This window comes from Gavialis gangeticus, unplaced genomic scaffold, assembly GCF_001723915.1.
Source record: "Gavialis gangeticus isolate Ggan-Ray unplaced genomic scaffold, GavGan_comp1, whole genome shotgun sequence".
Lineage (NCBI taxonomy): Eukaryota > Metazoa > Chordata > Crocodylia > Gavialidae > Gavialis > Gavialis gangeticus.
This window is the reverse complement of record NW_017729032.1, coordinates 161554312-161579211: the sequence shown is the minus strand read 5'-3', so window position 1 is coordinate 161579211 and position 24900 is coordinate 161554312. Positions and strand designations below refer to the sequence as shown.

The 24900-nt window shown below is 42.4% G+C and overlaps 1 protein-coding gene across 1 annotated transcript in view; it reads left to right on the top strand.

Annotated features, from left to right (window-relative positions):
• DHRSX (dehydrogenase/reductase X-linked) overlaps nt 1–24900 on the top strand; it is a 259284-nt gene that overhangs the window by 12271 nt on the left and 222113 nt on the right. The window contains exon 3 of the mRNA XM_019523854.1: nt 11915–11983. Coding sequence (XP_019379399.1) covers nt 11915–11983 — 69 coding nt within the window. The remainder of the gene's footprint in view (nt 1–11914; nt 11984–24900) is intronic.

Here is a 24900-nt window from a genome sequence, read left to right as displayed (position 1 = left end):
AAACCCCCCCCCCCCCAAGATACTTCATGTTGGGAATTATGATGGTAAAAGGGATCCTGGGGGTAGTGTTTGAAGGACTTAGGCTGTTTCCATACAGCAGGGGTGGGCAAAATACGTCCCACAGGCTAGATTCGGCCCGCCAGGCCATTCTGTCTGGCCTCTGGAAACCCTAAAGATTTAGAAAATTAATATTTATTTGCACCTGGATGCCTGTCAAAGATGACAGGAGCCAGGGGCAGTAGGACCCTACCAGAGGGTGGTAGTAGATGGGTCCTTCTCAACCTGGAAGGATGTGGGCAGTGGGGTTCCGCAGGGCTCGGTCCTCGGGCCCGCACTGTTCAACATCTTCATCAGTGATTTGGATGAGGGGGTGAAAAGCACCCTGTTCAAATTTGCTGATGACACTAAGATATGGGGGGACGTGGGCACACTAGAAGGAAGAAGCAGGCTACAATCGGACCTGGACAGGTTACAAGGGTGGGCGGATAAGAATAGGATGGGTTTCAACACAGACAAGTGCAAGGTGATGCACCTGGGGAGGAACAACCGGCACCATACCTACAGGTTAGGGAACTCCCCTCTTGTCAGCACGGAGGCGGAAAAGGATCTTGGAGTCATCATTGACTCCAAGATGAACATGGGTCGGCAGTGTGGGGAGGCAGTTAGGAAGGCCAACCGTACCTTGTCATGCATCCACAGATGCATCTCGAGCAGGTCCAGAGAGGTGATCCTCCCCCTTTATGCGGCACTGGTCAGGCCGCAGTTGGAGTACTGCATCCAGTTCTGGGCGCCGCACTTCAAGAGGGATGTGGACAGCATGGAGAGGGTCCAGAGGAGGGCCACTCGCATGATCAGGGGACTGCAGGGCAGGCCCTATGAAGAGAGACTACGGGACCTGAACCTGTTCAGCCTCCACAAGAGAAGGCTGAGGGGGGATCTTGTGGCCTGTTACAAACTGGTCAGGGGGGATCAGAAGGCATTGGGGGAGTCACTGTTCCCCCGAGCACAGCCAGGAGTGACCAGGAACAACGGTCACAAGCTAGCAGAGGGTAGGTTTAGGTTAGACATCAGAAGGCGCTATTTCACGGTCAAGGCGGCTAGGGTCTGGAACCAACTTCCAAGGGAGGTGGTGCAGGCTCCTACCCTGGGGGGTTTTAAGAAGAGGTTAGATGAACACCTTGCTGGGGTTGTTTAACCCCAGTACTCTTTCTTGCCATGGCAAGGGGTCAGACTAGATGATCTTCTCAGGTCCCTTCTGACCCTAGAAACTATGAAACTATGACTCAGGGGGAGCCAGTGGCAGAACTAAGCTGCAGTGGTACAGGTGTCTCTTACTGCCTGCTTGGTCCATGGCCTATGTTCAAATCACTGCAACACTTGTTTTAAAAGACTCATATCTTGCAGATATTTAGGCAAGGGATCTTTGACACCTTTCACATCTACCTCACTCTTTACTGTCTTTCTTTTGAACATTTTAACTTCCATCTCCTGTATTTTTCTTCCTGCTTAAAGTTAGTTACCATTCGTTAATACTCAAATCCAGTATACTAATCCGTAAAAACGTGCCAAAAAGTCCAATTTCCAAGATAACCAAGTCCAAAAACAAAACTCAAAACCAAAACAATGGACCCCTCTCTAGGCGGTCTGGACTACCCTAGCAGTCCATTATCCACAACCCACAGGTGGGATTTTCAAGTCAAACAACTTGTCCAAGTATTCAAGTATTCCTCTATTTTTCTAAATGGTCAGTCTAATCCAAGTCCACTATACCCGGCACTTCTACCACCAGGTGGTATGCACACCTTCAGATAGCTAAACACATATACAGACAAAACTTACTATACAGATAACACACAACTGGTTAATAACCGTAACATAGAACCTTATTCACCCCCGCCTGCATTCTACACCAAAAATGTTACTCAAATTGCCAATTGCTCAAATCACAAGTGAGACTTTATAAAGGGGGATAAGGCAAGGTGCCACATTTATTGATTACATAAGTTAGACATAGAGGTTCAGGCACATGATTCATACAAACACATACAAATCATTATACACATCATTACACACAGGCATACACAAAACAACCATTTTATCCACACATGCACCAGATATAGTTACCAGCAGTAGTTGCTCAGTATCGGCCCAGGGTGGTCAACTCAGGTTTATTGAGTAGATGATGATGATTTGAAGATAGCAGATTTGAAGATAATAGCTGGAGTGGGGTGAACAGATACATCTGTGCTCTGATGAAACGGCAGCAGAGAAAGCGACTCCCCCAGCTTGGCATTTTCAAAATGTTCTTTTATAGGGATTGGAATCCTCTGTTTTAGTACTTCGGAGGTTTTCCATACCCAGCTTCTGTTTTTGCAGATGTTCTTCTTTTGTCTTTAGCTTATCTTAGCCTTGGAGTGTTTTTGCTGTCCACATGGCAGCATTTCTTCTTCTGTTATCTCTTTTGTGCCCTTGAGCTTCAAAGGATTTCTTCAGCCGTTTGTTAGTTAGTTACTGGCCGATAATTTACACATCTGGCACCTTGTTGCTTACATAAACAGTTAAATCTTCTTCTCCTGTCTCTATGCCATTCCCTCACCCTTTTCCACACACATACATAAAGGCTATGCAGAGTTCATTCACTTATGTCAAGCAGAAGGCTACAAAATGTAGTTTTCAAGTTGCTTATAGGACAAGACTAACATGGTTATATTTCACTATTATTACACTCTATGTTAACATCAACTACATTAGTTCAGTTCATGCTACACAAGGAGAGGGACTTCTGGTGGTAAAGGTCAAGATTTAGAGGGTGAAACTTCCAGTCCGAAGATGGCGACTAGGGGGTGGGGTTACCCATGTGGTCCTTGATGGCTTGCCAAAACTTGGTAAGTAGCCCTCCACCTGAAATAATTGCCTGCCTCTGCCATAGAGAGAGCTTTAAACATTATGCACCCCATCAGGGGTTGCTCTACTGTTAGACAGCTCTAGTATTTTGTTTCTGGTCACACACTGAAGCCCTGCAGTAGCTATACAAAAATCATGCCTGTTAAGAATTTGAGTCAAGATAGATGGATGTCCCCTCTGCACTTTCAGATTCCTGTCATTTTAAATCTATCTAGTATACTTCTTAGGAACTAACTCTTTCAGCATTTGTTTCTGTAAAGTATTTAGTCAGTAATAGTTTAATTTTACTTGCTTGGGTGCATAAGATTTCTTTTATTAATTCCCCCTAGACAATTACAGGCTTATATGTCATGAATTAAATATCTTTTAAATACCTTGAAGCATTTTCCCTTGTTTCACCTGTGCTGCAAGAAAGTCTCTCTTTCTCAATTTTGGTTACCAATTTCTCTAGGAAGTTACATAATTAATCCCTTATATTTATGAAGCACAAAGCTAGCTAGAAAATGCCTTTCATCTTCATCTGGCTCAGTCAACCCTCTGAACAGTGAATATGATTTGAAAATTATCCCTTTAAAAAGAGTTTCTGTTTCAGATAAATTTAAAAATAATTTTTAAAGAGCACATGTTAGAATATGGAGTATGGATAATGCATACATTTATTCAAGGTAAATGTTCATTCAATAATGTTGAATTTCTCAGGTAGAAGGCAGGGAAGTTTTGCACTTTATAAACTAACCAGAGAGAGAGAGAGAGAGTCTTTAATATATGGGTATAATTTATGTGTTGGTGTGTATATATGTATATAATTATATATATCACAATCTTTCATGAGCTGAAGCTCACTTCACCAGATGCTGTGGTTTCTTATAGGCAGATTCTGTCACTCCAAATCAAATTGAGTCATGCTTAACTTTGCGACAAGTCCCACTGAAATTACTGAAATGACTTTCACAGTTAGGTATTGTTTAATGTAATCAAGATGGCAAAAATCCAACCATAGAATCATATCCAAAGCCCATTCAAGTCAGTCAGTTTCCATTGACTGTGAGCTTTGGGTCAGGCACCAAATGGTTTGACATACAAGTGTTGTACATATGAATGATGAATGGAGGACTTTTAAATTAAAAGCTTGCATACTACTCTCAGAAGTTTGCTTATTATGGTACTAGCCTTAGTATTTTTCTGAGAAAAATAATTTTTCATCTTACGTAAATCGCATTTTATTTTGCATAGTTATTTTTTGAATTTGCATGACTAGTTTATTTTTGGAAAAAATATTATTCCTCAGTTAATCTCACCTGAATATATTTCATTGTTATATGGCATAGTAGAAGAAATAAGTAAGAAAAGGCACAGAACAGCCCAGTGTTTGCTATTGCTTAAGTAGCTATGTTTGTTCTGTGCTCTCCTCACTTTCCCTGCTGCAGCAGGGAAAAGCGCTTCTCCACTGGGGCTGGCTGTGTGGGGAAAACCCCACTGATCCTGCTGTCCCAGAGCTGCACTGTGGGTTTGGGGAAGCAAGGAGATCATGTTGCCCCTTGTCCTGTGCCACAGAGGGCAAGACAAGTGGTGATGTGTTCACCCCGCAAAGCAGATCAGCTGTGCCATGATACATTGCCGGACAGCAGATCCATTACATTTGGCGACATGTAATTGTAGCCTAAAGTAGCTGTGTTGGCTCATTCTGGGACTTAGTGCACCTGGTATGAGGCTGAATGTACTTGATGGCAGCAGTCCTTGGCAGAGCATGAGGTAATGTGGACAAGGCCCAAGTAGCAACATGGTTAAGTGGAAGATACTTGCATGTATGTGGATCTATCCCCAACTCTGTCAAAAGTGGACCTTATAATACTTTTCTAGTTTTTAGTTAACTCACCTTTAAATGAAGGAGAACTATAGGGGTTCTACCTTTTGAAATAAAAGTATGAGCCTTTCCTCATCAATATGGGTTTCAGTGTAGGTCTGAAGACAGTCCAGGGAAGGACTTATTATCTAGCTGTCATAACAATACATTTTTGAAGGGTATTTCAGGGGGAGCATCTTTTCTTTTCCGTAAACCTTCATAATAGTTTGGAAGCAATTCATAGGACTTGCTGTAGGTTGGGAGTATTCTCCGTGCAAATGGGATATTTGAAAGACTAAGACTACTTATGGAGCATGTAGGCATGACTGTTTTGTGGAATTATAACCCAGCCAAATTTTCACAGAATTTTCTTGGAGTTAAACAAAAGGCAAAGGCTACAGTTCCCCCCACCCCTTGAGGGAAAAAAGTCTAAGAAACTAAAATACTGAATTTCAGTCTTGGTGAGAGAGAAAAGGGTTTGTTCAGTCATGACTGGGTCAGGGGGTTGTTGTTCAGACTTCCAAAAAAACCCCCAAAACTTCAACCTGAGGCAAAGAAGTAGCATGGTAAATTTTATACTAAATGGTCTGTCACAGTATACCAAATTTGTCATAGTAAAATCACTGAAAACAGGGTTGGGGAAGAAAGGGGAAGTCATAATGGGACGTGGCAGTTAATCCTTGTGTTCCTACCACCCTTCTTCTTATAATACATAAGGAAGCACTTTAAGTAAACTCTCTGCAGTTTACTTGTCTATCAAATGATACAGTAAGATTGTACATTGTTTAGAACTTTCTGTAAGGATTTGGTTCCTTATCCAATCCCTTTATTTGTCTCTAAAGGATTGTCTTTCACAAAAGTCATTTCAAAAGCTGTGAGCTGTTGAAATACAGAAACAACCTGGATTGTGGCAATGTTAAGTTTCATGACACTCAGCTTCCAGAAGCAGGTTTTTAAAACCTGTCAAGCTAATATGGGAGCACAGATTTGAAGTGACTGTTCAGCAAAATAGTTCTTCTGTTGCAATCATTTTAAATTAACAATATGCAAATCAGAATGAACTGAATTCATTTGGAGGCACTAACTTTAATTAAAAAAAAATAATGTATCAGTGAAATAACGTGAAGAAGAATAATAACAAAAAAACCCATGCAAGTTCCTTTAACAACAAATTGAGCAAACATACTGGGAATTTAGTCAAGAGACTGGAAGTTTTAATAAGCATATTCACTGTGTGACTAATACTGAATGAAAAGATGAGACCCTCACAGGGATTTCCACAGAAATCAGTTTGTAGCACAGCTATATCCAGCACCGTGACTCATTGATTTTTGAACCTCCACTGCAGGGAATCACTTGGGGTGAAACAGTGAGGAAAGTTTCTCTCTTGTCCATAGCTCCTTTGTACAGAGTTCCACAAATATGGCTGTTTCACTCAAAGCTTTGTTGATGCTGCATCTATATCCAGGGTCAAGAACCAAGCTGGAAGTTTATATCCTGTGAAATCCTAGATGGGAAAATAAGAAATCCTCCAAATACTGAAATAGTCTGTTTCTTTCTTTTTATAAAAGAATATAAAAGGATTATAATCTATGCCGGCCAGTTATAGGTCAACACACTTGTAGATGTTTATAAGCAGCCTGCCTTTTCTTTTAACACTTGAAATGGTGAAGTTGCATGTTTCCAGCTGGTTTTAGAACATAGTGAACCATTTTCCTTCATGCAATCAAGGACTTCTTGTCTCCAGTCAAGCAAGTACAATAACTTTCTGTACTTGGCCAAGCACACCTGCAGCTTCTGCAGAATGCTTCAACCTGCTTCCCTGTGGGTCTGGCTTACTGTGATCACATTCCCCCCTGTGCCTGAATCAACAATTTAACATATAAAATCTGGTATAAAGTGTCTTGAGGAGCTTGAGATAAAAAGTGCTTTCTCAAAGGGATATAGTGTGGAACACTGGATGCGGACAGAAGTGACAATTTTTACTCATTTTGGCCACAAAAAGCAGTTTATAGCTGTGAACAAACACAAATATGCTTGATGGCTTCAAAAATGGCGAATTGGGTGAAAATGTGAACTCTTGTGGCTAGGGATAGAAGTTACACATAAACAGGTTTAAGTGACCAGAAACTGGTTTAAACCTGTAAGAGAACATAAGTTCAGTGCGCATAAACCAGTTTCAAAATGGCTGAAACTGGTTTGAGATAAACCTGATTGAATGTATTAATCAGATTTAACTGATTGAGCTCAAACCGGTTTATGCAACTTCTGTCCCAGACCCCTCCCTGGTTTAAGGTAAACCAGATTCCCCCAACATCCCAGCATGCTCACTGGGCTCTCTGCTCCAGCAGAGTAGGGCTGGGCCCACCCTTCTGCTCCCTAGCTGGAGTAGACAGGCAGGGTTGGGGGCCTGGCCAGATACTGGCCCCCAGAAGGGGACAGGGAAGAGGCTTATTTCCCCCCCCCCCCCGCCATGGACCTGCATTTCTCTGCTGACTGCTCCCGTGGTGGGAGGTGTGACCAGCCCTGGCAGCAGCCTTGAGTGACCTGGCCAGGGAGGGGGTTTAATTCCCTTTTCCCTGTCCCACTGGCATGGACGTGAGCTGGGGTTTGCTGGGTGTACCCCCCTCTCTGGCTGCTGCTGTGGCAGGGCTGGGGCATGGCCAAATGCTGACTGGCATGGCCCCAGGGGCAGGTATGGGGATTATTCCACCCTCTACCTCTACTACCTCTGGGGGACCTCAGCTGTGGTCTGCCAGCCCTGGCTGCTACCGCTGCCACTTGCTGCTTGAATGGAACAAGTGGCAGGATAACCCCCTCCTGTCCCCTCTGCCAGATGCCAGAAGGAGGGGGGAATAACACACCTCCCTGCCCCCTGACCTAAGGGCTCTGTTAGCTGGCTTCTGGTCAGGCCCCCGACCCTGCCCACTGGAGTGGTGAGGGGGCCAGGGCCCTGTCAAGTGTCCAGGGAGTGTGAGCCTCTTCCTGGTAGTGAGGCCACAAACAGGGGGTCAGAGCTGCCATGGATTGCATGGGGTGAGTGGCAGAACCAGGACTGGGAGGGAGCCATAGCCCCCCAAACCCCGCCAGTGCCGTGACTGCCACTTACCCCATGCAGTCTGCGGTAGCTTGCACTCTAGGATACCATGACAGGGGCTGCTGCTGCCATCATGGTTACCCCTCCTCGCTGGTCCGGGGCAGGGGCAGGACCAGAGGCCAGCTAGCATGACCCTCTTCTGCAGGGGGCAAGGAAAGGGGTTATTCCCTGCTCTGAGGTGAAGTGGGGGGGGCTCCAATTCACCCACTCCACCCTCCAGCACTGGTTGGGGAGCTCCTAGAATGAGCTATGATTTTGCATATGTCATGGGAACCTTCTGTTTCATAGTAACCAGAAGGATGATTGAACAAATAAATCAAGCGAAAATGGACATAATGCATTGCTAATGCAATGAACAACAAGAAAGAAAGAAGAGGCGGAGAAATAATGTCTTTTCCCTTCCAAGCATGTCACTGTATATAGAGATCTATGCAAAGCCCACATATGCAGGGAAGAGAGAATAGAACTTACAAAATTCTTTAAGGACCTCACTGTATGCATCTAACTAAAGTAGGATGTCATTCTGGGTGCTATAGAAGTTGCATCTTTGGATGGAAAAACAGAACAGTAAATTCCCTTGTCAAGTTTAAAACTTCCCAAGAACAATGGATTACATCTTGGGGACAATGCTAGTGCAAATCAATTGACAGACAACAAATGGTATTTAAGTGCAACCTGTACAATCCAGCTTAATGATGTGAAGGTGTAGTCTCTTCTTTATATTTAATATTCTAACATAGTTTCCCCTTAGGATAATAAACACCATGTCTATGCACAGAGCCACATATTATACAAAGTTTACTAAGAATCTAGCAAATTTTCAGGTCTCTTTCATTTGGAAAAAAGAAGTGCCAAGCAGTTCAAGCTTGTTTGTTTATGGCTGTCTCAGAATCAGTCTATGAAATGTTTCAGTTGAATTTACAAAGGTATGTCCAGCTGTTCAAGCGTGCAGCTGCTTGTTTTCAGGGAATTACTAGATGAAATTAAATAAAACAGTCAGATCATATGTAAACAGCAATGCATTTTTTTTGGTGTTTTTTAAGCCACTGCCAGTGTGATTCCAATGAATCATTCTCTTTCACTTGCAACTTTTTGTAAGCTTGTGGCTGGCTGTGATGTGTTACACTTATGGTTAATTTTAAAAGTGGAATGACAGGGTATTTGTCTTAGAATGAACTACTGGGTTCAGCAGATTCCCCGCGCTTGAACAAAGGACGTACTCATGGTTGTTTTCACCCTTGCAAAGCTTTATTTAAGGATACTCGCAGAAGCAGGCGATAGAACAGAGCAGAGAGGATGGTCACCTCACATCGGCCTTAGGCAGCAGCCACTACCCCACGTGGTTCCCCTGGCCCCGAGTGTCCTGATCCTGGGGATGTGATAGCCTGTGCCGGGGCTCCGCGCAAGTCAGGACTCTTGCCAGAGCTGAAGAACCCACCCTTAACTTAAAAATATACAGCTTATATAGTCTGAAGTAAACAACGTTATCTCAAGCTAAGAAAATGGGGATGAGTCGTAATCCAACGCACCTGGTGTTTACCACATCCCACTGTATAACAACATTCTACCTTCTAGGTTCATGGCTCGGTCACACTAACAGAGCAAGAGGCTACGTGCCGCTACACCCGCCTACTATGGAATCGGCATGCAAAACTCTTGCTATTAACAAAGCTCTTACTATTACAGTACACCCTTCAATTGCGAGACAGACCACCAAGAATTTGAGGTCTAACTCGCAATCGTCCTAAGTAGTTCGTACATGCTGGATGTTATACAGATGGGCAAGGGACCGAATGCACAGACACAAAAAGCATGTCCATAACAACAAGCATACAGCTACAATACAAATTGGGGGGGGCATGTACAATTGCCAGAAATACAGTTCCGAGTTGCACCTACCCATCCCCCGTGGTATAGGTAGGTAGCCACGAAGTCTGTGTCTCTATAGAGATACAAGCAAGATAAACGGACAAAACAGTACATAACAAAGTTAAAGTGATGCATAGCAAAAATGGGTTTCTTCCAAAGAGGCTCTGCCGTATAGGGTGTACCAATCCGATTAATGTTGTCAGCAGGGAGAAGATGGCTACTAGCCAAGCAGTCCACCCAGCAGCGTCTTCAGCGTCCCAGTGGGCCGTCATCTGGATTGAATGCTAAGGGTTCTAATCCCCTTGCTTTCAATTGGTCCCTGGGTCTCAAATGGTAGCGATTTCCACCCCTAGGTGCTACCCAATCAGTCAGCGGGTATAGGATCCTTCCCAGGTTGGGTTACCCACACCCGGTTGTGGGGGCTAGGGGTTAAGGCGCCCTGACCCACCTTTCACCGGGGTGGTAACTGGCCTGGCATTTCCTGGGGTCTCCTGCACCACTGAGAGCCTCACCAGGCCACCCACTCCTGGCAGGGTGCAGTTTTAGGTCGTACCCAGGACCATTCCCTACTCGACCCCCATACATCCAATTTTGCATTGCTTCTTCCCGCAAAATCCCCAGTCTCTCCTCCATGGTCCGCCAAGACCATGGCTCTGGGTCATCACGATCTCTCTTCTCTGGCCACTTGGCCATCCAGCATTCTATAAAGCAATCTAATAGTGGAGCATGGGTGCCCACTGGGGTGCGTGCAGTATGCATTGTAGCATTGTATAAAGTGTCTCTTGTTAGATTTCCTAACGCCTTCAATTCAGCTATGGTGACATTTACATGTACACCACTTTCATCGAGTATCCTTAAAATCCATGTTTTCAGTCCCTCTTTCGGCCCTTGTTGAAATTTCTCTGCCAAGGTACCCAATTCCACTGTTGTGTACCCCCTGATCTCCTGGGATCTACTGACTCCTGCAGGTCCCTGGGTGGTACGATCATAATGGACTGGTCATGCAAATGCACATTGGCACTCCCCACCATCTGAACTCTCAGCATGTTCGACCTCATCACTTCATATATGCCCATCCCCCTCTTCCAGATCTATCCACCAACCTGTGATCCTCCCAGCATCCCATGAAGGTATCCCTGTCGTCGCCAGAGCTTCCTCTGGTTTGGACAGCTGGGAGGCCAGCTCTAGCAGGGAGGAGGAACAGTTTGGGGAGACAGAATCAAGTTGTTTAGAACATAACTCATGCCATATTGCTTCATTCAAATTCAGATGTGTCTGCCAATGGATAGCCTGATCAAGCTGTTCCTGCAGACAGGCATTTTGTGTGCTCAGACGTTCAAGCACCATAAGGAGCAGCCAAGGGATGGTGCGTCTAGCATCACTCTCCCCCTCAGACTTAAGCTCCTTCTCAACCCACTGTTGCACCTCGGTGGGAGTTACAGGGCACTCCTCCTTACTCCAGTAAACAGATGGACTCAATTTGCAGAGTGCCTTTGCTAGCCCATACCACAACCCGGTATAGGGCCAAACTGGCATCCTTCTTTCTGATTCCTCTCCCTCCCCCTTCTGCAGCCTCTTAAATAGGTCCATGCCGAATGTCAGGGGAACCCCACTCCTGGTACCAATTGTCTTAGAATGAACTACTGGGTTCAGCAGATTCCCCATGCTTGAACAAAGGACGTACTCATGGTTGTTTTCACCCTTGCAAAGCTTTATTTAAGGATACTCGCAGAGGCAGGCGATAGAACAGAGCAAAGAGGATGGTCACCTCACATTGGCCTTAGGCAGCAGCTGCCACCCTGCATGGTTCCCCTGGCCCCAAGTGTCCCAATCCCAGGGATGCGATAATCTGTGCTGGGGCTCCGCGCAAGTCAGGACTCTTGCCAGAGCTGAAGAACCCCCTGTAACTTAAGAATATATAGCTTATATAGTCTGAAGTAAACAAATTTATCTCAAGCTAGGAAAATGGGGATGAGTCGTGATCCAACGCACCCGGTGTTTACCACATTCCACTGTATCACAACATTCTACTATCTAGGTACATGGCTCGGTCACACTCACAGAGCAAGAGGCTATGTGCTGCTTCACTGGCCTCCTATGGAATCAGCATGCAAAACTTTTGCTATTAACAAAACTCTTACTATTGCAGTATTCCACAGTCTGATTGTGTTATTAATTTTCTGTTTTCTTGATTATGACAGCTGGAAATGATGAAAATGAAGGCCAAGAAGCTGTGAGGAAAATAAAAGAAGAAACTTTGAATGAAAAAGGTACTATATTGTGTGCATTTGTAAAGCACCTACTGATTATATGGCATAGCAGTTTTCTTCTTGAATTAGAGATGAATTATTTTTCATAGAACTTATGTGCAAACAAAATGAGATTGTATTGGTCATATTTCTGGGAGGTGTGATGTTTTGGGAAATGAATTCCTTCTTCACTGTGTCTGAGTGTCTTTCAAGAGAAATCCAAGATATTTTTATGCAAAGGTTCACATTTATCCTTACCTTGGTCATTGAAATACTGCTGCCTGTAGGTTTTGCTGGGTCCCATGCTGGCTGCAGAAGGTCACATGTTCTTTGTTTGTATGCATGTGTGTAAGGGTTTATATGCGGGCCAAGGATTAGGGCACTAGTCATTCTGAATTCAGGGAAGGAAGATGACAATTAATTGTTTTTCACTGCAGGGCTTTAAAATTCATCCTTTCTGGAAAGAAAAGTCCAATGAAAAAGGGTGGGTGCAAATAGAGAAGAGATTCTAAACATATAGGGTCCTGTAAAAGACTCCAGGTGGCACAGGACTAGAGCTCAAATACATTAGATAGGTATTAATCCTCCTCCCAGCAAAAAAAAAAAATCTTTCAAGAGAAATGAACAAAACCGCCAGGAGTGAAAAGGAGCAGCTTTTTCTCTAGAATGTATGGTTTAGGGTCTGAGCCTGGGAGAGTGTTGGTACCTTTGATCTCAAAAACTGTGTTTTTACCACACTTATATATATCTGAAAATACATTTCTATTATGTTTTGAACTGCTAAATATGGAAGTTTGGACCTTAATAAATTCATCCTGTATAAAATGCATAATTTGTATCCATCAGAATCCTTGCAATTGCACCTATAGATGCATTTTTTAAAGTCTGGTAGAAGAATGAAGACATTTTAGGAATCTGGTAGCATTGGCTCATTACACTTCTGGTTTTGGGTTGGTTTTTTTAGGGGGATTTTTGTTGTTTTTTATTTTGTTTTTTTTTAACGTTGCAATTTTCCAGTTTTTAAACCTACATGCACTGGGAGCAAAGTTCTTCTGATCATGAAGGTAGGGTTACCATATTTCCAGTTTCAAAAGAGGACACCCGTGGGGCTGGATGTGGGGTGGGGGGAGGGAAAATATGATTGTGGTGGGGGGTACTGATATGCCCATGCCCATGCCCTGCCCCTAGCCCTCACTCCCAAGCCACAGCTTCCCCCAGCCCTGGTGCTGCCCCTCATTCCTGACCCACAGTACCCTGCCCCCCCAACCATGTTGATTCCTCTCACTCCCAACCCACAGCCCTCTGTCACTGCTTGTTCCCTGTGCTCCCAACCCACAGTCACCCCCCCCGACCCCTTGTGCTCCTCACTCCCGAGCCACAGCCTCACTAGGCCTGCTGGTGCCCCTCATTCCTGACCCTCATCCCCCTTCTCTCCCCAGCCCTGGAGCATCTCCAAGCTGCCTTGCCTCTGCAAGTAAGGGCACCAGCTCCAGTGCTGCAGATTGGTCTATGCAGCTCCCTGCTATCCCCCAAAGGGCCCCTCTGTCACTTTCCCCTGCTGGAGTGGTAGGTGCCTCCTCCACCTCTCCCACTGTGCTGCAGCCCTGAAGCCTGGACAGGTTCCCCCAGAACGAGCAAACACCTACCCTCCTCAGACACCCATCCCCTCCACAACCCCCCACATACACCTTCCCCAAGCCCTGGCCCTCCAACCCCCCCTCCCCCATAGACTTACCTGCATGCAGCTGCTGGAGCTGCTGCTACCACCCTTCCTGGCTGCATGCTGGCCATGTGCATGTGTGCGAGCATGTGCATGTGATGCCCTCTACCTCCAATTGCCCTCCCTCTGCTCCCCCTACCCCCAAGCAGTTCTTTTCTAGGGCAAGCCAGGAAGTCCTAGGGAAAACTTTGATGCTAAGAAGAGCAAAATCCCCAAAATTTGTTTAAAAATACCACCTGAACGGAGATGGGAGGACCCAAAAAGTGGGCACGTCTGGTAAATCCAGACATATGGTAACTGTAATGAAGAAAATCCTAAAGCAGTCGAACAGAAAGTATTGTTCAGGCAAAGGAAGACTAGATTTTTTACATCTGGAAATAATATCTAACAGCTTCACCAAGGAGCTTCCAGGATTACTTTTGTGATGTGATTCTTGGAGCATCCAAATGAGTGATCAAGTAGGAAAGCCAGAGAGGATTCTGGCTTTATTTTTGACAAAAGGCATATTGCAAACTCTTTCTTGTGCAATTTGTGTTTGTGATTTTGTTGTGGAAGTTGTTGTATCCATTATTTTTATGTCCTGAAACCACTGGGTGGTGTTCCTGGCATTTTCAAAGTGGTTTGTGATGACTCACTGAAAGTACTTCACTGTATAATTTCTTGGAAAAAGTGGCGTGTGCAGAACTCCACCCTCTTTAGGATCTTCGTGATTTCTACTAAAATCTGATTCTATTTAGTGCCTGTTTAATAATCATTGTTGTGCTGTTTGAAATAATTAAAATAATTTTTAGCACAACAATGACTAAAATTTGATTTTTATGATTTCTGTTAATATTTACCCATAGATTTGGATTCATATACAATAGTTAAAAGCATCATAAATTAAAATTTAAGAATCATAAAATGGCTAGGGCAATTATCGCTTTTTCTAAACCTTTTACTACAACTTTCATTTGAGAGAGAGACCAAAATCACTTTGACTGAATTTTATAGGTTAATTTGTACCAATTTGAATACATATTTATCCCATGTATGTGATTGTAGAAATTCCTGGCATTCTAATCAAAAGTCACTTCGTAAATGAAACTCTGATTTTGACTGATAAACCCTTCAACCTACACTTGGTAGAACACTTTGACACAGTAAGCTGAGACTGTATCTAAAGATGATATATCTGTCTGACTTTTATACATAGAAAGTTTGGCCTGTATTTCAGCTCTAATGGTTTAAGAGACCTCAGTAATTTTAGATCCTGATTGGTTTGGAATATGGAAAATTATGTATTTAATTCTGAAAATGTGACATTGAGTAGTCCTTTTATTTATAGCTACTGTATGTTGTACAAATAGACCTAGAATAGTGATTCCCATTTTTTTTCTATGCTGGGCAAACTTTAAATCCAAGACCAGCCATTATAATTGAATTTCTGTGGGGTTTGTGACATCTAGTGTGAGGATTGTGACCTGAAATAGAACCTTTAGCCCTAGTGTAGAATCCATCTTTGTTACAATAATCACTCTGTATTGATGAGATTTCCATGTGAATGGTTAGAAGTATGAGGTCTTCGTAACCTTCCAAATAGGGCCATTGAAACAAAAGCATTCAGGGAGGTAAGGGAGAATAACATTTGCGATGGATAATAAACAGAAAGGGAAAAATTGTGGCCCCATGGAGGTGAATGGCAGAGCTTTCACTGATTACAGCTGGGTCAGGATTTCATTGGAAGTATGTGAAGTAAAAAGGTTTCTTTTTGGTTTGTTTGCTCGTGTGTGTGTGTGTGTGTGTGTGTGTGTGTGTGTGTGTGTGTGTGTGTAAAAACCTTGTTCTGTTCCATCCCCCCACTTAGAAATATCAAAAATATCAAGCCTAGGCTTCCCTAATTTGTCTGAAAGATGGCAGGGTAGTCTGGTGGAAGCTTATTGTAAAAGCCAGGACTACTGGCTGAAACCTGGGCAGGGGGGAAGTATTACCTCTGGATTGATGGCATATTTTAAGACACATTAATCAGTATGCTTTGTGCTACTCTGGCAGCAGACACATGCTCAGCATCTGAGTCATTGGAGTGGTCTGTCTGCTGATTTAGAGTGAACATACTTCCTGGGGTTTACATTCAAATTATATTGCCAAATAAGGGGTGGAAATTATTCTTAAAAAAAATTCAATATCCCACAATCAACCACAACCAGTGAGGTTCTACTTTGAGTGCTATAGAAATGCATATAAAGAAATGCTCCAAGAACTTATTATATAAGAAGTTAAAGAAAGCCTAGAATCTTCAGCAACTGATCTTTTAGGAACATAAGCTTGTTGGAAAGAAGTCCCCATCTGTGTTGATGTGACAGTTGCTGTGTTGATCAACATACTAGAAACTATACTTGGGTCCAGAGCTAAAAGTACAGTTCTCTCTATGGCTTGGACTGATGAGCTAAGACTCTCTGGATGAGGTTGCAGGAGACTCATTGCTTATAGACGAGGTACAAGAGAGGGCTATGTCACACAGTTATTAGTGGGCTTCATTGGTAATTGAATTTTTCAAACTTTTGGATGAATCTAGAATAGATCACGTGATGTCTGTGGAGTTACTCCATAGTTTGAGAGTAGAATTTGACCCAGCCACTTTGCTATTTGTCACATGTGAACCTGGCCTACTGTTTCTTTGCTATTACTTTGAAATAGTCATATAAGTATTATGAGCTGCAGAAGGCTGCATGTCAAGAACTGCAATTTAAGGTAGATGATCTACTGCATCATTATAGTATTGGTTATCTTGATAATCTTCTGCATAATTAACTTTCAAACATTCTAGGAATGGGACTAGGAACTGGGACTAGGAAACAGGGAGCTTCTTAATGTTTGGCTTGAATGCTATTTATTTACTCACCTGAATGTCACATCCCAAAAGAAAAGGAAAATGTTTTTTCTTATTAGTAGGAAATCTTGAGGGATATCCCTTTGACCCAGTGGAGGAGGCTGTTGTGGTGGGGCAGAAGGGAAGTATGTGGAATAGGTGACTGGAATTTGTCAAAGTACTTCACAGTTATGGAATTACTCATCATTAAAATTGGTAAAATTGGAAATGCCTACTCCTGATAAAATTACCTTTCTAGTAATATATGGACAATTCTGTAAGTGTAAGGAAGGAATGAAGAATGTTCTCCCGTCTGTGTGAGTTCGTGCCGAATTATATAAGGACTGAATTAAGCACAGGCTCAGACCTGGATGTTCAATTAAAAACTTTTATTGTTTCACAAAGTCATAAACTAAGGAGGTCTGTTGGTTCACGAGGTTCCCAAATCAAGCCCTTGCTTTCTAACCCGAAGGCTAGGTGCGGCTGCCTGATTCAGTAGTCTCAGAACTGGTCAACAGCTCATTTAAAAGGAGTCCCTTATCTTTTTTTAGACAAAAGATACAAAACTGTCCCCATTCTGTCTGAGTGAGGCATCTAACATAACTTTTCTATTACTTATATATGATAACATGTATACATATGCATTTCTAATTCTTACTTCTATTGGTTACTAGTTAACTCATCTATATTCTACACGCTCTTTATTATAATTGGTTACGCTTCTTATGTTAATTTCTAATAGTTTACTTATAATACTCCCCAGACTTTATCAGCGTGATATATGGTTGTTTTTGTTCTTGCGGTTTAGCCTTGCATTTCCGTATTTTCTAAAAAAACACTGCTTTGCTTGCAATTTTTATCATACTGTCAGCATTCTTATTCAAGGGTCAGATGGTGAAAACCAGAATGTCAATTGCTGACTTCTCAACCTCCTTGAAGCATTCTGGGAGTTTTGGTGCGTTGTTAATTATGCTAGGCCTTGCTTAGCATGAGCACTATCTCACACCGTCTCTTGCATTCCTTGTATACAGCCAATAGGAATCTCTGCACTTAGCAGAGCACATGTCCTACCACCTAACAGCGTCAGCCATCCCATAGAAATTGTAGGAGGAGCCAGCTTAGATGCTTGCATGCAGTTCTCACCATCTGAAGGATAGATGAAGGTACAGTCCTTCTCTGGTGTAGCTGAGACCCATTAGCTGATGGATGGTTATTACTAATATAAGAAATCCTTCACCTGTGATAGAGCAAGTCTTTATTTTCTCTTTCTGCCACAGCTTCAGAGAAACCTGAGGAAGAATATCTTGCATTTGATAGCTTGTCTAACTTTATCTCAAATACATAGTTGGTCAAATAAAAGAGATGACCTTAACAAATACTTTCTGCTTCCATAATCACTGGACCAGCACAGCTATACCACTCATACACTACATTTTCAAATGAAAATCCAGTCAGTTCTGTGTGTCCATGAAAATCCAGTCAGTTCTGTTATATTCCATGTGTTAGGATCATGTTTTAATCTGAATTAGTTGTCACAATAAATGTTGGGTGAGTGTGAGCAGTTGTTCTAGTACAAACCATCATGGAATGCTTGAGGACTCTTGTTCCTGGAGGGCCAATTCCTGGAGCCATGCAGTTTTGCTCTTAATGTGTCTTGCTTACTGTGCTTACCACTCAACTTTCCTGCTATGCCTTGATCTTGTACATTAAAGGTAGGGTCATTGGTCACATATAGCGGCCCTTGTGAGCTGCACATACTGTAGTTGTTTTGGGGCTCCTCCACCCCTTCACCCTGTCCACATGCCAACCATAGTTCCAGATGGGTGCCACACCCTGTCACCCAATTTGTGGGTCCCAGGTAGTCAGCATAATGTGTGAGTGCCTTAGCTACCAGCTTCACCAAGAACTCATTAAGTCCTTCAGGTAATGGATAAATTAATTTTCCAAATAAAATAAAATTTTTACATGATTCTGCATCAGTTCATGGGCTACTAGTCCACTCAGCCTCACCACGTCAGTTCATTAATTCCAGCCACTCGTAAGTAAATCAAGCGTTCTATATCTAAATACTTCAAGTGCTTCTAAATCAATTTAAGGTTCAGTTTATCAAGCACATTAATTTCTCTCATTAACTTAAACTGACTGGCATGGCCCCAGAGTCCACTTGGAGAGAGAGAAAAAACAAAAAAAATCAATAAACAGTGTGTTCACCTTGCCCTAAGTTTTGTGCATCATTTATGCTTTCCAGGTGGGCAATTCCTTCCAAGCCAGGCCACTGTAACTGCTGCACCAGGCAGGATCCCTGGTATTCTGCTCCTGCCATTCCTTTCAGGCATCAGGCACTCTGAAGCTGAAAGCCCCTCTGGGCTTTCAGTCTGGGAAGATGGTCTCTTCCCGTGCTCTGGCAACACTTTCCAGTGTCTTGCTGCCACCACGCTCCCTGTGCTGTTTCTTTGCTTCCTCCCTGACTGCTATTGTCGGCACAGGACACCCAGATATGACATCAGCTCAGGCACGTCCGCCAATTCGCACAGAGCACAAACTCACAAAACAGGGCCGATGTTGTGTTCCCTGCCCCATTGTCGCCACCCCTGCTGACACATGGAGACCATCTCCTGCCCTATACAGGCTTTCCTTCAGTTCCCTGATACCACCAAGGACATCTCTTGGGGACTTGCCCCTCTGGTACCACTCCATGAGGTACTTCCCCCTATTACACAGAAATCAATCACAGTCCTCTTCTTTTCAGGTTATTTGCAATTTTAATTTGTTGTTTCCCTGATTTTTCTCCCTAACTTTTACAATTCCCCCTTGACACCTAGTTGCTATAACTTCAGTTCCCACACTGCAGCTGAGACCTTCTCTTGATACTGTGCTAAGTGGAAAAACATATTTACACATAAGCTTTTAGTAATTTCTGATTTCATCCACAGTCATGCATATACTGGAGCTTCAATTGGTGTTCATGTATCACTTTATTGTATTTGTTTCTTTATACTTCAAAGGCCAACATCAGCTTTCATTTTCACAGAAGTAAACCCAGAGTAACTAGTCAAGAGAATTATTCTATATTTTTCTGGTGTTATTAAGAAGAGAATTAGTTTCAAAGACTTTAGCAACAGAAGCCTATACATTGCTAGGAATCAATAGGCTTCATACATTTAGAAACCATTCAATGCTTAGTAACTACAAGTGAAGTTGAATGAACATACTTTTCTACTTCCAAAATTGGAATGTCAGTGTGGTGCTTTCTAGCCTCCAGCTAGATGCCATTTATTAATATTAAGAATACAAGTAAATATTTTAACAAATCAGGTAAAATTATATATACAGACATAATCTCAGCTTGAGAGTCTTACAATTCTTACAATTTTATGATTCAGAGATAAGCAATGAATTGCCCTAGATCTTTCTGAAAATAGCTTCTGTGAAAGATTCTTGCTGCAGCTACAGCATTTCTCTTGTTCTGTTCCAAACATTTTGCTGTTGTTGCCTGCACTAACATAGCCTCTGATTTCTGAATGAACCCAACATAGAAGTACCAACTGATCTATCTTCTGGTATTCTTAAACCTTTTTTCCCCTTATTAGGACTTCTGGGTCCTAACTGGACCTCCACTTAGCTTTTGTCCCTAGCAGGGAGTCTCCATTTTGGTTATTAATTTTGCAGTGATGTTCCCATACATTTGTTGGACATATAGTTATGTTAAAACATACACAGAAATGTCACCCTGCGGATTGTCCCATTAGATATTGCCATCCCTTTTTATTGTATCATTTGATCACCAAAACTGATCAATGGTATTGCAGCATTTCTGTGACTGAGAAGTGCATTGTATGTGTGCAGGATAGGATAAATGTACATTAATTTATCTTTGTGTATTCCAAAAAATTGGAATACATGATAATGTAGTGCTGTATAAAAGTTTTGACATCATGAATGTGTAAACACCCTTTGCTTTTTATTGCTGGTGCATCAACACTAGTACTAAAATTGCTGCAGGTCAAATTCTGCCCTCAGTCACACCTGTGCATGTCTACTCAATGCTTGCAGGGTTCCCAAAGGAAGGAAAGCTTCCAGACTAAGAGGATGGCAGGACAGTACGTAAATGTATAGGGATTTTCTGTTTTGATGTTTAATGTCAGGTGCAATAACCTTGCATAGACATGCAGAAATAGTCTTGCTGTGTTCTTCTAAAGTTAAATCAACTGTTTCCATTAGTTACAAGGAAAACTGGTACATTTAAACCTGTAACTCTTTATAGGTCGAGGGAAAAGTACAATAGGTTTTAAGAGCCTTTTGGTAATAGCAAAGGAATAGAGAAGCAGCCCTGGAACCCCTTATCTCACTCACCTTTCAGTTAAAGACCCCTGCTGTAGCTGAACCAGGGCATACATCTAGTGAGAAATTCTCTGATGGGAGAAATATTTTAGGAAATAAATATTTCAGCACATCAAATATCCTGCCTTTTAATCCATTTAATGTTGCACTGTAATGTGAAAATAAGCTTACAATCAACTAGTCTGTCTCCTCATGCGTTGTTGCCCTCCTTTGAATTTTAAATGCATCATTTTTTTTAGAGTTAATGTGTAATGCCATATAAAGTAACTTCAGAATTCTCTACTTTTCCATGATTCATTTAAATCGTCTCAGAAATGAAGATGTCATGTTAATAGGGTGGCAGTGCAAACATTAATAGTGTTATGAATATGGTTCATAGAGAAAAAATGAGATGTAGATCTGGAGAAGAGAGATATCTGAGGCAGAGTCTTTCAAATATATCATGTATTTAAAATGCATGCACAGGCTATGGGCATCCATTTCTGTAATTCCCATTTCCATTGGAAATGTGAAACAAAATTCATTAGCAAACTTTGCTAGGAGGAAACCTGATTTTCTTTTATTTGTTTATTTTTCCTAATTAAAACATTAAATAAAATGAAATTCACCCAGGTAAATGAAGAGCACGGGTGTAGCAGTAGCAGAGTAACAAAGATATTACTCTGCTGTTTCAGATGTTTTGTGTTACCCTTACTGTCTCATCCTGCCCCAGTGAAACCAAATCTTAGAATTTTAATAACTGTGCTGTCTTACTAAAAATGTACTAGAAGAAAAGCAATTAAAAAAATGCTAGCCCTGAGAATACTCCTGTGTCACCCTTTACACAGTTTTGATCCTTGGAGGTCTGGTATCAGACATATGTCTTAATAGTGATGGGACTTGATTTGACATCCTCCAAAACCTGTCACTCTTTTTGCACATGTGAGAACTTAGTCACAAGCAGGCAATGAGAGAGAGTGTCAGATCGTGCCTCTCCAGGACAAAATTTTTATTGGGTCCCAAAAAACAGGAAAAGGAAAAGGCATTTCCCTCTCACTGTAATCCTTCTATCACCTCCTTGGTTATATTAGGGTCACATTTTTGAGATATTCTTTGCTGCCACAAGAAACAAAACTTAAATTCTGTGGCTGAATTCAGAGTAAGTGTGAATTTCATGGAAACCAAAATAATTCTATTTTACTGAGGCTTAATATTTTATCCCTGAAGGGTGAGGTGAATATTCAAAACCTGGCTGAATATATATGCAATAAATAATGTTCATTGGCTTATAAGCTCTTTGAGGTCGGGCTACGCTTTTGTTGTGAGTTTGTAAAATGCACTTCACAATGGGATGTGATCTGTGACTGAGGCTCCTAGGCTTCTTACTACGACAATACATTCTGACTAAAATACAGTCTTTGGAGGCTGTCAGAAGGAGTCTGTAGAGGAGCATTTTCTTTCCCAGCTTGAAGAAACAGACATGTATATAGCTTTTAGGAGAAAAGAGGCTGGAGCGCACAGGGTAACAATGTTGGAATAGGTGCACAGGGGATGAATGTGGGAGAAAGGGCGAGAAAGTATTGCCAATGGTTTCACCTTTGTGGTGGGAAGAAGTACCTTCTTTTCCCTTTGAACAGGAGGTCTGAGCTAGTCAGTCTACATTTATTAAGGGTTGTTTTTTTTATTTTAAATAAAAAGTTTTCAAAGTTAAATGAAATATAACACTTGCCTCTCTTCTGATTTTTTAATGACTGCTGCACTTCTACATTTTTATCTAACAGTTTAAAGATTTGCCAGAAATCTATGAGAGTTGAGCCTTCATTTTGCCGTGTTTTGTGCTCCCTTTGACCATAAGATTCTGTCATAAGAGAAAAGCCTGCTAATGGGATTCACAGGTCCTTGACATCTAACATGAGTTACATTAGATTCCTAATATTAATGTCTGGATTTGCATTTTTGCTGTATCATTCTGGGTGGGGTGATGTTAACCATTGCAAGTACCTGATTTATTTCCCTTTCATAGTCTTCAGCCATGTCTTAGTCCTTTATTTAACATTCTGTCTGCCACTGTGTTCTCTAACCAAGATTACTATTGATTTCATGCTGCTTGAGAGGAGTAGCTCTTCAGAACCTATGTGACTCAAGGTGACAAAATAAATCAAATCATCTTTCAAACATTTTGTTTGACCTAGTTGAAAAATAATCTTTGGCAGTGTCATCTCCCAAATGTGAAACGTTATAGGTCTGTGTGTGGGCGTGGTATCTGCATGGCTAGGAATCTGATTTTTGTCTTTTATGAGTTGTCTCGCACTCTACTCAGCTCAGACTTACATCTACAGTTTTGGGTTTTTATAGGTTCTAAACTTCCTGGAACATGGACCTTATTAAACAGTGCAGTTTTCAGGTCTTCTGTCCTGGAATCTGGTGGCATATAAGAAAGCCTGTTGCCTGAATAATAGGGAGAAAAGGGATGAAAGTAGTTTCAATAAGAAATATAAGCATTTCCTCAGGTTTAATCACACACTGAAGTGGGGCTGTATGAAATATGTACGTTGCATGCTGAAACCAGGCAACATTCACATTTGGCTTGTATCAGTGGTGCTCAAGCTTTTGGCCCTGCAGGCCAAATGAGTGGCATGGAGCTGGTCCATGTGTCCACATAGAACCCAGTGTGGCCTCAGCTGACCCCCATACACTGGGATCAGTCCCCATACCAGGCTGGCACAGTGGGATCAGGCCCTGGGCCCCTGCTTATGGGGATCAGACCCCGCCACATGCCAGGATTGGATTCGGGGGCCCCTGCTTACCGGGATCAGACCCCACATGCCACGATCAGGCTCAGGGCCTTGTGTGCTGCCCCTGCCTGGTACCACACACCAGGATCGGGAAACCAAGCTAGTGCGCAGCTAAGGTGGCCATCATACAGGACATTCCAGTTTTCTGCTACTCTGTCCTATATTGATACGAAACCAGATACTTTTATGTCCTCTAAATAGAGGACATATTGAAACTGCTCTCTTCCCTTTTCTCCCTATCTAAATAGAGGACATAAAGGTGTTCTTTTTTGTATCAATAGAGGACAGAGGACAATCAGACTGCCCTTTATGATGGCCGCCCTATACACAGGGCCCGGGGCCCCCTACAGGTGCAGAAATTTGGCAGTAGGGAAGCAATGCCACAACTCCCCTGCTGCCAAATTTTCCAAACTGCGGGGAGCCCTGTGTGCTGAATAACACAGTGCAGGGGGTGGGATCTGGCCCATAGGCTGAGGAAGAGCACCCCTAGCTTACATTGTACACTTGAAATTCAGACCACAGTTGTTAAAGTATTGTGGATCTATTGGAACATTTTTTGAAAAAATTTCACTGTGTTGATATTAAAACTGCTCATGGAGATGTATCTGTTTTGAGAGGAAGGTATACTGGGGACAGAGACAGACTCTCCCTTTGTAGCTGAGAGAGGGAAGGAGACAATATTCTGTGACCACATGGTAAGGGCACTAGCTTAGAATGTGCAGATAAAGTTCAAGTCTTTCCTCTTCCTGCCTGCTTGTCCGTCTTCCTGCTTGCCTTCCTCCTCCTTACAATCTATCAAGTAACAAATTGAACATTTAAAGATGCATCTAATCTCCAAAGATAGATGTCTGCTTTTCATCAACAGTTCTCCCGTAATCTAAGTTAGTGTCTGCAGAAGAAAGTCCTGTGTCCCTTTCTTCTCTTCCTTTTGGCTTCTGACAGCCTCTTCTATTTTATAGTCAAAGGAAAAAGGAGTTTCTGACTTCTTAAACCTTTGTTATAAAAATATTAAAAGCAAAAGTTAAAAATGCACAAATGTATTGTGCTCCCAAGGGCAGACATGAAGTACTTGTCACCAACAAAAACATCATGTTAGATTTTACACAAGAAAAATTTACAAATTTGTTATAATTTTCCATCTATACAATCTTATTATTGGAGGGTGCTCTTAAATAGAGGGCTCATCCTCTTAGCACCACTCCTCCTCCTACCACCAAGGCTCATCATCCTACCACCAGTGAAGAAAGAAGTGTCA